The sequence below is a fragment of the Fulmarus glacialis genome, unplaced genomic scaffold (assembly GCF_000690835.1).
Source record: "Fulmarus glacialis isolate BGI_N327 unplaced genomic scaffold, ASM69083v1 scaffold48419, whole genome shotgun sequence".
Taxonomy (NCBI): Eukaryota; Metazoa; Chordata; class Aves; order Procellariiformes; family Procellariidae; genus Fulmarus; species Fulmarus glacialis.
The window spans coordinates 1-13,695 of record NW_009236136.1 but is presented as its reverse complement, the minus strand read 5'-3'; the positions used below and the strand labels follow the sequence as shown (position 1 = coordinate 13,695).

General features: G+C 37.1%; 1 protein-coding gene across 1 annotated transcript; it reads left to right on the top strand.

Moving 5' to 3' along the window:
- Positions 1-918: 918 nt before the first annotated feature.
- On the top strand, positions 919-12,432 carry DSCC1 (DNA replication and sister chromatid cohesion 1; the record flags this gene model as incomplete). Its single annotated transcript, XM_009586260.1, has 8 exons — positions 919-1,087; positions 3,534-3,668; positions 6,654-6,744; positions 8,086-8,224; positions 9,212-9,264; positions 10,459-10,616; positions 11,172-11,320; positions 12,104-12,432. Coding segments are annotated over 8 exons (1,003 nt in total), but the record flags the coding sequence as incomplete, so codon positions are not given.
- Between the last annotated feature and the right edge of the window lie 1,263 nt (positions 12,433-13,695).

The following is a 13,695-nucleotide window of genomic DNA, read 5'->3' as shown; positions in this document are numbered from 1 at the left end:
GATTCTCTCCCCATCCCACCGGGGAGGGGAGGAGTGAGCGAGCGAGCGGTATTTGGCGGCCTGCCAGGTTAAACCACTATAGAGATGTATGTTATTAAGCCTGTCCATACTCAGTGCAATATTGATAAACTGTAATTGGTTAGAGGCCTGAATCATGCTGAGGAGCACTTGGGGCACAGCTGAGCTTTGTTCATGCATGCAAGCTTTTGGAAGAAAGATGAGCAGTTTGATTCAATTGAATCTGAGCACTTAATTTAGTGTAGCCTGGGAGGAACTGAATGTTCCCCTGTTGTGGTCCTGCTTCGGCGTTGTCATGTCCTTGCTAAGAATCTCTGTTTAATCAAGTATGTGAGCTGAAGAGGGGGGTTTGCACTGATTTTTTTGTACTGAAATGTTCTAGAAGGTTTTCTTTCCTGCTTGGAATTGCTTGCAAGAAAATGTGTATGTTTTTGAGAGGGAATTATCTGAAGGACGCTGCACAGTAGACACAATTTCTGTTTGCTTTCTTGTTTTGCAATGGTCCTTGTTAAAGAACAATTCTAGTTGTAATCTCGTTTCTAAGATTAGTGAACTAGTTCAGGCTTTAAGCGTCACGTAATCAGTGTTTTAGGGGGCTTTGTGTGCAAAGGCAGGTGAGGAGGTTTGACTGTGATCTGCATAAAAACCTTGAATACTTGTCTTTCAGAGTGGGAAAACTCAAAAAGGTGAGGAAAAAACGACATTAAGATATTTGAGATTAATTGACAATTACATCTTTATATTTTGGTATACTGTGACTACTGCTACCAAATAGAACTGCAGTTTATAACTTCTTTACCAATGTATAAATGTGAAAAAAATATCAGACAAGTTTAATAGCTGTTCATCCTGAAATAGAGGTAAAAATACATCTTTATTTTTGTGCTATTTTTTTTCCAGCCTAGTAATCCGTGGTGAAAAGGATGAACAAGCAGTGTTGTGCAGCAAAGATAAAACTTATGACATGAAAATAGCAGATACCTCAAATATGCTGCTGTTTATTCCTGGGTGCAAAACACCAGAACAGCTGAATGCAGATCAAGCACCTTGTAATATTATTCATTCACAGGTATGTCTTCCTGGGTTTTTGTTTGTTTGCTTTAATTCTCTACTTTCTTATTCTCTATAATTTCTTGTATTTTATCCAAGATGCATATGAGAAACCCAGCTGGGATTCAGTTGCCTAAACATAGGCTTCTAATACCATTTTCGATGCATTGTGGTATTGGTCTAGCTATGAGCTGCCACTCCGGAAGGACGTGAGTCTCTTATAGGTTCTTTGTATATTGAATAGCCCCAGGAGGATGTCTTTATAAATATGGTTCGTACACAGGGGGCACGCTGTCCCTCAGGGTGTCCAAAATGGCTGTAGGGCCCTTCTTTAGGCAACTGAACTTTATCCATAATGTATGATAATTATTGTTTCTAAAAAGTTAAAACTTTCGTTTATTTTCAGTGGATAGTAATTACTTGTGTTAGGTATTAAAAGCTTTCAAAGAAAATTTAATTTCTCAGTGTTAGCAGCTATTTTTAAAATAGGCTGTTTGCAAATTTTTTCTTAGGAGTGCTTTCCCTGAAAGGTAGATTTTACCATGTCATGCCTGAATATTATTTTTTAAATACAGAAATATATTCAAAGGTGACTCTCTTTCAACTAGCATCTGGAAAGATTTGTTGGAGTGAATGATTTTAGAGTTCTCAGTTTAAAGAATTCATTGTTCTCTGCTCTTCTGAAGCATAGTTAATAAAATTCTACTAAAAATAATCAGGCAAATATTATTACTATGTCATTATTTGCTGTAATGGATATAATGACATCATTGAAGAATAATCCTGCTTGTCCTTACATGAACATAATAATCAAAACAACGTCATTTCTTCCGTGAAGTCAGCAGTTCAGCTAATAGAAAAAGTTAATTCAAACTAAAGTAGATTAATGAGAAAGTAATATTCTTCCATATTCTTTTTTTTTGCTATGTTTAATGATCTCACTAGTCCTCTGAAGTCACATATGTCAACATGATATAAATGTGATTTGCTTAGGAATTATTTTTAGAGTTTTATTTCTAAGTGCTCTCTTAATGTTTTCAAAAACATTACATAGTGTATTGACACTGCAAATGGAAACATAGCAAAAGATACTATGTTTACTCAGTGTGTTGGGGCTTCACTGCCCTTCTCCTGCAGTCTCGGTGCCGTTCTTTGTACCACTTGCAAGGTTAATACTCACGGGCAAAGCATCTGCCATTTTATTCACCTCACACAGACCAGCTCCAGTTATGAGCTTTGGATTATAAATTAGAATTATTTATTTTCTTTTCTATGCAGAGTACCTTCTTGTTCATTATCAAATTGCTCAGAAAAAAACTTGGCAGGAAAAAAAATCTAACGCTTAGGTAAATGCTATTTGACGTGGAGGGAAAAAAGCTTAGAAGTTTATCAGGAAATTAGTATTTACCTGAATTTTGTGCCAAGCAAGCTATGGAATAGTTAGATTAAAAACTGAGAGCTTTCTCTGTATTAGAATTTGGATAGGACTTATTCTACATATAGGTGGTTTGCTTATAGTTGATTTAAATGCAACATTATTTTAAAGTTTGGGTTTTTGGGGTTTTTTTTTTTTTTTTTTTTTTTTTTTTAAAGGTCATCCATTAAAAAACAAAATAAGTAGTCTGATGAAGCATTTAGGTTATTTTAAAGTACTATCTGGAGGCTTTTTCATGGAGGCTGTGGTTGGGTCAGGAGTCACGAACCTGGAGCCTGTTCTGCCTCTGCCATTCTGTTGGTTTGGTAAATGGCAGAAACAATGCTGAAAGGCCTCCGATACACTGTCCTCTTCAAAGAATCTTTTAGGAAATCCAAGCTGTACCCCATGAAACACCTCAGGATTGCTCTGAAGGTAAAGTTTTATTAGATTAGTGTTGTTGAATCGATTACACCTGAGTTTCCTGTTGCACCCTTTAAATTTGTGTGTTGAATCACAGTAAGGAACAGAGATGTCTTGTTAGTTGTATGCAAGTGTAACTTACTCTCTCATTAATGTCTGTTTTACTTGAGCTTAGTGACATGATGATTCATTAAGGTGTAAAAAGACTATGAAGTAGATCCCAAGCATGGGAAGAAGTAGGGAAGATGGAAACAGGATAATACAGGAGGGGTTTTATGGCAGCAATATAACTTATAAGATGAAAAGAAATGTTGATGAGGACTGTGCAGAAATATATCCCATGACGATATTCTATCATTTGCATGTAGAGATGAGTTGTTCCCTTTGTCATATGCACTACGAACATATTTTTATCAACCAACAGTGGATTTTTATTCTTCATTGCCTGCGGTAAATTTTTTAATTGAAAATATTACAATGATTGTTTCATCTTTAAAGTAATTACCCTATTAATAAATTCTTGTTCTCAGTGACTAAATTAATACTTTTTGCTGATAATTTTTGGTAAGCTTCTTTGAATCCAAATGGTAGATTAAAATGTTTTAAGAGTTGCTGTTTTTTCTTGTAGATTGCTGGCTTTGGCAATAACTATTGGGAATTAAGGAGATGTCGACCTAAACTGAAGAAACTGAGGAAGCTTTTAATGGAAGATCCATATGAAGGGCCAGATAGCCGGAAAGATCAGACTTTGACATTTTCAAAGGTAAATCAGCTACGTAAATTTCTTGTAATTGGTAACGGGCAAACTAAAGTGAAGATACATTTTTAACTAGAAAAATACCTTTGCTCCCATGTTTCACAGTGCTGCTTTGAGTTAGTTTTTTGAGCCTACTATTCTAAACAAGTTGGTAATTATTAGCACTTCCACTGAGTAGCAGGTAAGCAACCTTTTTTTAGTAAAAAAAGGAAAAGGAAGGACACCAAAAGAGACTGAGGATTTCCCTTTTTATGTGGGGATTTTCTTGAAGACAGTCTTCAGAACCTTTTGTAAGTTCCTTGAGAATTATATGACTACTAAGGTATAATGCAGCCTTTCCTCCTTCTTTGGGGCTGTCATGTGTGACATGTCATGTATGAGCTAAGTATATGGTCACAGGACACCCACGTACAAGTCGCTTGCCAATCAGTAATGTATGATGACAAGGAGAAACACGGAGTTGCAGAGAAAGACGAGGATAATATAAGGCAGAGAATAAGACTGACACTACAGGAAGGGAAAACACAAATAAAATCCTGTCCTGCTGCCCTTTTATGTTTCTAGGAAATCCAGTGTAGGATCTAAACAGTAATGGAGAGACCTGGACTGTGCAGCATATGATCTCAGATAAAAGGCTCATAAAAATCCTGGAGTTTTGTTAGTTTGGTTGGTTTTCCTTTTGACTTTAAAAAACAGAAATGGTTGCTCCAGAGTCTTTTACACTGAGGCTTGGTTGAAGCTGATACTAACAAACCATCTCTGTGTGCTTGCATGTACAAACATAGATGTTACTTTTCTCCCTTGGAGAGAAATGCTGCCTCTCTGGATGATTAACCGTCTAATTTCTGATAAGTTTCAGAATCTTTCCCCCAGCATTGCCTTCTCCCCCTTTCATTTTTCCTACCTACTCTGGTCTTGGCATAGAAGGACATAGCAGCAAAATAAGGGATGGCAGAAGGAAAAAGGCTTAAATTGTCCAGAAATTACAAGCATTGACTAAGGCTAGCAACACAAAAAGATGTCATATGCAATAGTATTTACTGATAATATTAAGTTAATTTTATAAAAACATGTCAGTGTCTCCCAAACATTAGTGCCTAGTTTGAGGACTGATCTTCTCCATTTGTTTTGAAGGAGAATGTTTCATGCATCGGATTACTAGAGAATAACTAGATATGTCTGATAAACGTAGATGAATCTTAGCTATGCCACTGGTGGAACTTTAATCTGAAAGCTCTCCACGGGAAAGCTCTCTTTCCTATGGGACTAATTCTCACTGGATTCCAAACAATACGTGTGTAGTAAAAATTTTTGCTGTGTTGTTCGCTTATACTTAATATTTATTGGGTGCTGGCAACAAATAAGCCATCTTTAATTTGTTTGAAAACAAATTGTTATGTTGTGGTGGCTTACTGTAAACTTCTCATGGTTTTCAGTTGTTTGTACTGTATCATACACAGAGAACTACAGGAAAGGAACCAAAAGGAACTATAGCACTATAAGGAATTACTGTAAGGAAGCCTGATGCGTAGTGATGTGATTTAGTAGACTACAGGAAAATTTAGAAACAGGCTAGTACACAGCCTGCTCAGGATGCACCAAATTAAAATCCTGGGGTTTACAGTGAGATGGCAAGGCGTATTCAAATGATTGAATGCATCCGAGTTAATGTATTTAATGTGTTTCTTACCCTTATCTGGAAATTGCTGGTATAGACGTGATGCAAGTCAATCCATTCCATTTTATGTTTACAAGGATGATGCAGCTGATAAAAGCATCGTAGCCGAGAGCAGTGATTTCTTAAAAAAGTTGTTGGAATGCTAGCCAGGCCTCAGAGGGGGAGCAAATGCCAACGACTCCTGTGCGGGGTCTTATCTGAATGGCAGTATCTAACTCTTAAGACACACTTGCATATTGATCTGGGGATATTTTTGCTCTCATTTGCTAGCAGTGTTTTTTAAAGTATTGTATAATATGGTCATCCCTTGCTGAAATACTGATGTGGGTTCAGTGCTGTGTAGCCTGATGATGTTTCAACATACTGTCTAATAGGAATGGCATAGCAGGAAGAGGAGACCTTTCTGTATTTATTAATTTTTTTTTTAACGTGGATGTTCCAAACTTAGTGTTGTTCCATTTGTGTTCCCATGGTCTAACAGATCTCAAGTACTTAATCCAATTTTTTTTTTTTTGATAGGAACTATTCTTATGCTATAATCAACAAAACTTTATATTAAGAGTTGATTAAAAAGGCTGTAAGGTGAATAAAGGAATTGATGAAGCCTGATTTCCTATCAATTTTCAGTCTGGTGTTCCTTCCCTTTACTTCACTCCTCCTGATACCTTCTGTTCCTCCCATGTCTCCTAAATCTTTACCGCAGTGTCCACAGCACCCTCCCATCTCACCAAGTAACTGTTCTGCAAGGAGCTGTATGTACTGTGGCTGGGTCTGTGCTGCATGTCTGCTAATTGGTTAGCAGACACCAAAACACAATACGTAACTGTTGAGGTCATGCTGGAGGAAGCTTTCCGTCAGTGGAGGTACTAAGCTGGAGTTCTGACTTCTATCCAAAAGTGATAAGTGATTTTTGTTTTGCCTTTTCTTTGAATCCCACAGATTAAAATATGTGATTTAGGAAAGACAGAACACATTGACTTTTCATTCTTGCTGTGATACTTTACTTATGATGCCTACTTGGGCTAGTTTGACATCCTGGGAATACAGGTATATTACTTATGCATTGTACAAGACTTCCCTGTAGTTAGACTGGTTTTTATATTGAATAACCCTTCGAGAAAATGTTGTAAGTTACAGGAAAACTTTCAGAGAGTATGGTAAACCTTAGAAAATTCAGAGTCTGGGGAAAAAACCATCAATCTTCTAAGTCTTTCTTTCATTATATCTTATTATGCTTTTAGCATGCTTGCTGAAGCAAAGGAGAGGAGTAAGGATAACCTGTTTTATTGCCTTCATTTTTTTCCTTGTTGCAGTATACAACAGAAGATTTGTTAAATCTGATTCAAGCAAGTGAAGAAGAAATACTGCACCAACTGCAGGTTATAGATGCCTGCAAAATTGAAGGTATTGGTCTCTAAAGAATATTACTGCCTATGAGGAAATAACCCTGCTTTTTTCCCAAAACACGTGTCTCTCCTTTTTTCTAAGGCCCATTCCACATCCTCGTCTTTCAAGGTGCAAGTTACTTCAAAGTACTAAGATCTGCTTCCATATTTCCTGTATCCTCTGCTGCTATGAAGCTGATCAAAAAGATAAAACTGAGCAGGCATTGACCAGTCTGGCTCTTTCCAGGGTAATTCCTTCTTTGCTTCTACAAACACTGGCATCAGAGTATCCCACCCATAGCATGAATATTTTTTGGTTGGTTGCTCTCTTCATGGATGAGTGGGTACTGCTTTCTGCAGTTCTAGAGGCAAAAATAGCTGCTCCTTAGGTAACCCCAGCCCTTTGATAGTCCTTTCTTCCTCCCAGACTGGGTTTATCCAGAAGTCTTCCTACCATATGAGGCATATAGACCAAGTGCTTCACCTTGGGACAGCTCCTACTCGTCCTATACTTGGCCAAGCCCAAACCCAGACGCGAGGTGACAGCAGTCCTAGTCATAGAATAATACAGGGCAGAACTGAGTTCTGGAGGTTATCGGATCCAAACCCTTGCTTTAGAACAGGGCCAACTTAGCGCTGGCTGCTGAGGGCCTCAACTCGTCAAGTTCTGAGCATTTCCAAGGATGGAGATTGCACAACCTCTGTCCAGGCTGTTCCAGTGTTTGACTATCCGCAAGGGGGAAAAAAGTCTCCTAATAATCAGCTGGGATTTCCCTTGTTGCAACTTGTGCTTGTTGCCTTCTGTCCCATCACTGAGCACCACTGGGAAGACTTCTGCTTCGTCTTCTCTATGCAATCCCATTAGGTAGGTGAGGACAATCTCACAAATTACTTTGTCATTTACAGCTGCACAGCACCAGATCTGTGCTTTGTCACATCTGGATTTCTGTGAACTTGGCTGGACCTGAACTGCCACTTTGCAGGGCCAGTGCAGCCAGTTCTGTTTATGCAGTTCTGTGCCTTAATTAATTATTTTTTTCAGGGTTTTTCCCTGAAAAAATCAGTTTTTCCAGGTCTGATTCATCTTGGGATGGAATTTGTAGTGTCTTTGTATCTGTGGCAGTTAATCTACATAAACAGTTATGAATAATTGAGATAATTTTATTTTTTCTCCTTTCCTTTGCTCTTACTATTTTGTTCTTTTTCTCAATTTTAATCCTGAAAAGGACAGAATGCTGTCGCTGTACTGTTTAAAGATGTGACCTAAATGTCCAGACTCCTGTAATGTATCTTCAGGGGAATAGCATTAAGGTGTTAATGTTTTCCTTCTAACACTGTTTTGTGGTTTTCTACTTGGCAGGATATTGGAGAATTTTGGAATTTGACTATGAGATGAAACTCTTGAATCACGTGACTCAGCTAATAGACTCAGAGTCCTGGTCTTTAAGTAAGGTTCCTTTACGTACCTGCCTTGAGGAACTTGGTTCTTTAGAGCCCACGTAAGCAATTACTTCTAGTACTTAAAATTGTCTACAATCATTATTAACTATTACTAATTGCAATCATTATTAATTATTTTTTAGGGTTATAGTCTTATAACTCTAGATTCCAGTTACCATGGTGTTCATGATATATTTTCTTTGGCTCTAAAATATACAAGGGCATTAGTAGTTTAGTCAGGCAGGTTACTAATCTGATTTTAGTGTCTATTGGTAATATTTCCATTTATTCAATAGTAGAAACATTACTGCTGAATTGCAAATGATGGAAGTAGCATGTACTTAAGCCATAAATTGCTGACCATCTTGAAATACTTGTTCTGAAGCTAGCCAAAAATGTTTAGTTTACCTCTTGCATAATGTCTGAGATGGTGGTATATTTTCTGGTATAATACTGAATTCAGATCTTAAGAGTTGAGTTTATTGTACTGCTAGTTGGAGTCATGAAATAATTTAAGATTACCATTCAAACAAACAACGTTTACAATATGTAACATTTTCCACTTATTTGGCTTTTGGCTCAAAAAGAAATCTTGCTTTAGTATTAGTGTCTGCAGTTAGGTTGTAATTTTATGCCAGAGGTCTAGAAAAATACCTGCTATTCAGTAAGGGATAATTAACTGCCAAATTTGTGACTTGCATCACTTCTCATTGGAAAGAAGTGATATTGCCAGAGTCTCTTTTCCTTATTCTCGTTACGCCTTTTAGTCTTTGCTAGTTATAACTAGAAAGTGGAAGAGACTTTTGGGGATGACATGCGGAATTAACTCCGATCTGTCCTTTTAGTCCCCTTTTGTCTTCTTTTAACTTACTTCTAGGTTTTTATCAATTTGTTCATTTCAGCCACAAAGACGTGTCCCATCCTCCATTCTCCTTGATTTTTTTTTACTTTACCTGTTCCTTCATCTTCTTCTTGGTAACTGTTTCTGTAATGTCCTAATGAACAGTTTTATACCTTGATTTCTGATTTTTTTTTTTTTTTTCCAGAGAGATGATAGAACATATTCTTTTAAGCTATGGAAGGAAATACATTGATGATGGTAAGTTTAGGAAAGCACGCATATTTTAATTTTGCATAAAGGAAATAGTTATTCATGAGTAAGTGCAGCTTTTGTGAGGATGGCCCAAACAAATGAATTTGCTACAATGCCAGTAAAAGGAGGGAGCAGTGAGCTAAAAATCAGTAAAATTGTTAGAGAAAGTTTCATAGGAAAAAGGACTATTAAACTGTACAAGACACTAGGGAAAAATCAAGAACTATCAGAGGTACCTGAAGTGATTTATTAGGTGTCTACAAGCCATAATTTTGTGACTAAAGACAGATCACTAGTAAAATTTAGCTGAATGTCTCCTTAGTTACCCTAGGAGGTCTCAGATGTTTAAGCAATTAATTGTGTTATTGTGAATAGTTAATGACACGTAGATCTCCCTGAATTCAGCTTGCCTGAAGCAGACATCTGCCTTTGATCCCTTGAACTGCACCGCAAGATCCGTTGATTGTATTGATTAAATCTCTGTTGCCCATCTCACATATAGACATAATATTTCAGTGCCTTAATCTCTATCTGAATTCTTCCCCACAATTGCTTTCATCCCACCTTTGGCTGAAGTAGGAGTTGCACTCAACCTTAAAGGACATAAGAAAGTAGTTGGAGTGACACAGGTTGTCTTCGTAGGATATCTAGGCAGGTTGCACAAGGAACAAGTTTGAATTGCAGAAAGTCCAGATGACTGAAAAAGTGGAAGGAAGTGTTTATTCCTGATACTGTTCAGAGAATTTTAGCTAAGTCAGCGTGAAAGAAAATAAATTCTCATTATTCCCTTCATCATCTCATATTGTAAGGATGATTAAGGAAGTGAAAGTTTTGTTTAATTGTTCAACCACAGACAGCAAACACTGTAATACATTCAGAAATAGGAATGAAAGCTGTAGGAGAAACAGTGTTACTCTGAAAGGGGAAAAGATGGGAAGCAAATACATTTATTGGTATGAATGAATACTGCAGCTTGGACAGTGCTGCGCACACGCGTAATATTCTGCTTAATTTGTTCTTGAGAATGAGAAGATACCATCATTTATCCAAAGAAATACCAAGTCAGGTTACTCCCTGAGGAAGAGAAAAAACAGGATACTTGGTTTGTAGAAGACTGTAGAACAGAATGGAAATACAAGGCTGTTCTTTTTTCTTTTATCAAAAAGCAAGAACCCAAGATAACCTGTTTTTGTTTCTCAGCAGGGGAGGTTTACTTTGAAATGCATGAAGATAAAATATGCAGAGCTATAGCACACATGCTTTTGCAAAATGCAGTTAAATTCAATCTGTTGGAGTTTCAAGAAGTCTGGCAACAAAGTGTCCCTGAAGGGATGACAACAAGGTTTGATCAGCTTAAGGTAAAAACAAAGTATGGATTTTTTCATGAGTAGGCTGCTAACTGACTTGTGTCATATGTAGATTTTATCAATTAATGGGGATCGATTGTGTTATTTCTGTCAGTTTTTGAGTTAAAGTACATCTTACGACATCCTCTATGAGTATCAGTAGTCTGGAATAATGACAATTCAGGTTTCTGCAAGTTTGGCATGTTTTATTGTTTGAAGAAAAGTTGCAGCTGTATAGTTAATACTTGTAACTAGAACAGAAGCGGAAGCTATTGTTGAGCAGATTGTAGTGACAGCCAGTAGAGTAGCAAGCACTATGGAAATCCTTTTGCTCAAAGGAGGCAGAGAGATGTTGGGAATTAATGGATTTCCCCCTCCCTTCTTGTCATAAAGGAAATGATAAATACTGCCTGTAAAACAGCGCCTTTATGATACTTTTTCACTTTGCCTCTAGTAGTGCAGTTTTAGAAGGCTTTGGAGGTGCAAAGAACAACTTATATTGCCAGAAAGAAGGAAGTTTAATTGTTTTGTCTTTACTTAACACTTCTCTCTGATGCTGATCTACAGGGCTTGGCTCTTGTGGACAAAAGCTCAAGACCAGAGACCATCTTTCTGCTAAAAGTAGAAGACTTACCTGAAGACAATCAGGAAAGATTCAATAGCTTATTCAGCATACGGGAAAAGTGGACAGAAGTGGATATTACCCCTTACATACAGTAAGAATATATTTCTTTTTATTAAAATATAATTAGTGTTATATTCTTCCCTTTTTGCATAGCTGACTTCTTATCAGCAATGATTGCCTCAAATACTATACTTTCCATTTTAAATGGGGATTCTGTATGAATAGAATCCCCACCCCTGGGAACGGTAGCTATATTCATTGGATTTAAACTTGTGTAAAGAGCTGATCCTACTGAATTTAAATGGGCGATAACTGTCTTATTTGATTGAGGCAGACTTAAAGGATAAACCTCCTGACATTTATAATCAGTCTCCATATTTACAACACAAGAACTATAGAGCAATAGTGCTTCCTATACTGCGTCCTTTGTTCTTTTGGTTGTTAACACTTAAGCTACAGTGCTATCTGGAAGGCCCAGCCAGGATACATGTGAGCAGATATAGATAGTAACTCAGAAGTAACTGCATCAAATCTTTGAGTGGCTCTAAATTTACTGTAATGTAGTTAACTAGTTCAAAGCTAACTGTTCTGCTAGACTGAAAACTCTTTAGAGAACTAATAATAAAAAAACAACCAACTCCCCCTAAAAACCAAAATCCTTGTTTCTGAAGTAAACAATGTAGTTTTGGCTGTTGCTTAAATGTCAAGCCAAGTTCTATACTTTCAGTAATTTAAAGCATTATGTGACAGTTACAGGTTTTTTTTCTCCCAATACCCTAATCCAGTTTATTGCTATATTTACAAGTATTTCACGGATTCATTTTGCATGAGAATATCTCTAATGCCGATGTCATCTGCTTTATTTCCTCTATAGAGACTTATGTGCAGAGAAGCAGACAGTTGGTGCTCTTCTGACAAAATATGCTCGCTCCTCAATGCAGAATGGTGTTAAAGTTTATAATTCTAGAAGACCTATCTCATAACAAGTATTATTTTAAGAACTGAGAATACTGAATGGAGTAACAGTGAATGTTTCTTGTTACTGCCTTCTGGGGAAAGGAGTTATCAACCGATATTATACAGTGTTCTTGAGTTTAAGCAGCTAAGCTTCTTGAACGAGTTCTGTTTTCTGCTCAGCTAAGTAGAATGTGAGGACACTTGCCTCTTCTAAGAAACTAGTGTCAGCAGCCTTTGCCCGTCTTCCTCTTGCCCGTCTTCCTCTTGCCCGTCTTCCTCTTGCCCGTCTTCCTCTTGCCCGTCTTCCTTTTCCTTTGTGTCTGTAGTTACGCCAGGAGTCAAGCTACTTCTTGAATACACTTTAGCTGTCTATCCATGAACTGAAGTCTGACATTAAAAAAACCTCCTTGAGAATAATTGAATCAATTGGATTGATTTCAACAGCAAAATGGAATGCTTCGTCTTTTGCCTATTAGTGAGCATTCTTAAAGATTGTCATTGCAGTGTTGACATTTTGAATACTGCAGACCTTGACAAGCTCATGAACAAATTATTCCTGACGGAGACTATACTAGTCGTAATTTTCGAAGGTGGTTCTTTTTGTGGTCATGTCTGTGAATAACATTGGCACAAGCTCTTGACACTTTAACACTTGGCAGAATTGCCTTTTAAATATTACAAAAAAACAAATTGCAATCAAGTGTGAAGATATGAGAGAATAGTTAGACATTGTGTTATGAACTTCCTATAAACTGCCATTAGAATGTAGCTGATGTAAAATTAAGTTTTACAGAAGACTACCTTTGCTTTCTAAAGAGAGCTTATAACACTTTGTAATACGATTATTTTTTTAAAACTTTGTTATGGCAAAAAAACACATAGAAATTGTGTCTTGAAAACTTAGAGTGGAATTCTGTGTAGAGCAATGAAACAGGATTTTTTTTTTTTTATGGTATTGTCATAAAGTGGAGTGCCTGAAATTGAAATTTTGTAATAATTAAAAAGGACTGTTTGCATGTCAGTGAACTGGAGTTTAATATTAGACATTTTTCAGATTTTTTTTTAAACTTAACAGTTGTAGGGTTTTTTATACAAAAAGCATTTGCTGCATCAAACTCAGATGTAAGGCATGAAAAACTTTGGAATTGCTAGTGTGCTAAATGTAGGGTGAGCGGGGAGAGGAAAGAAACTGTAAATCAAATGTAACCCTTAAGATGGATGTGTGCATCCTTGGAATTTCATTATAGATTAAAAAGCTGAATAAAAACTACTTCCTGAGCTCTGCTTATTCTTGTCCACTGATGCAAGATTACTTCGCTGTGCTCCACATTTCTGAAGTGTGCAAGTGTGGTGTTTGACTTAGCTGTGGAGGCTCAGCGAGCTTATAAAGGCTCTATGCCGGGAAGAATTGCCGGGAAGTATTCGCTGTCCAGTTTCAACAGCCGTGTCCTTTTAAGAGCTCCAGAAGACTCCCTCTCAGAGTTGGAGAAGAGGAGGCTGAGGGGAGAC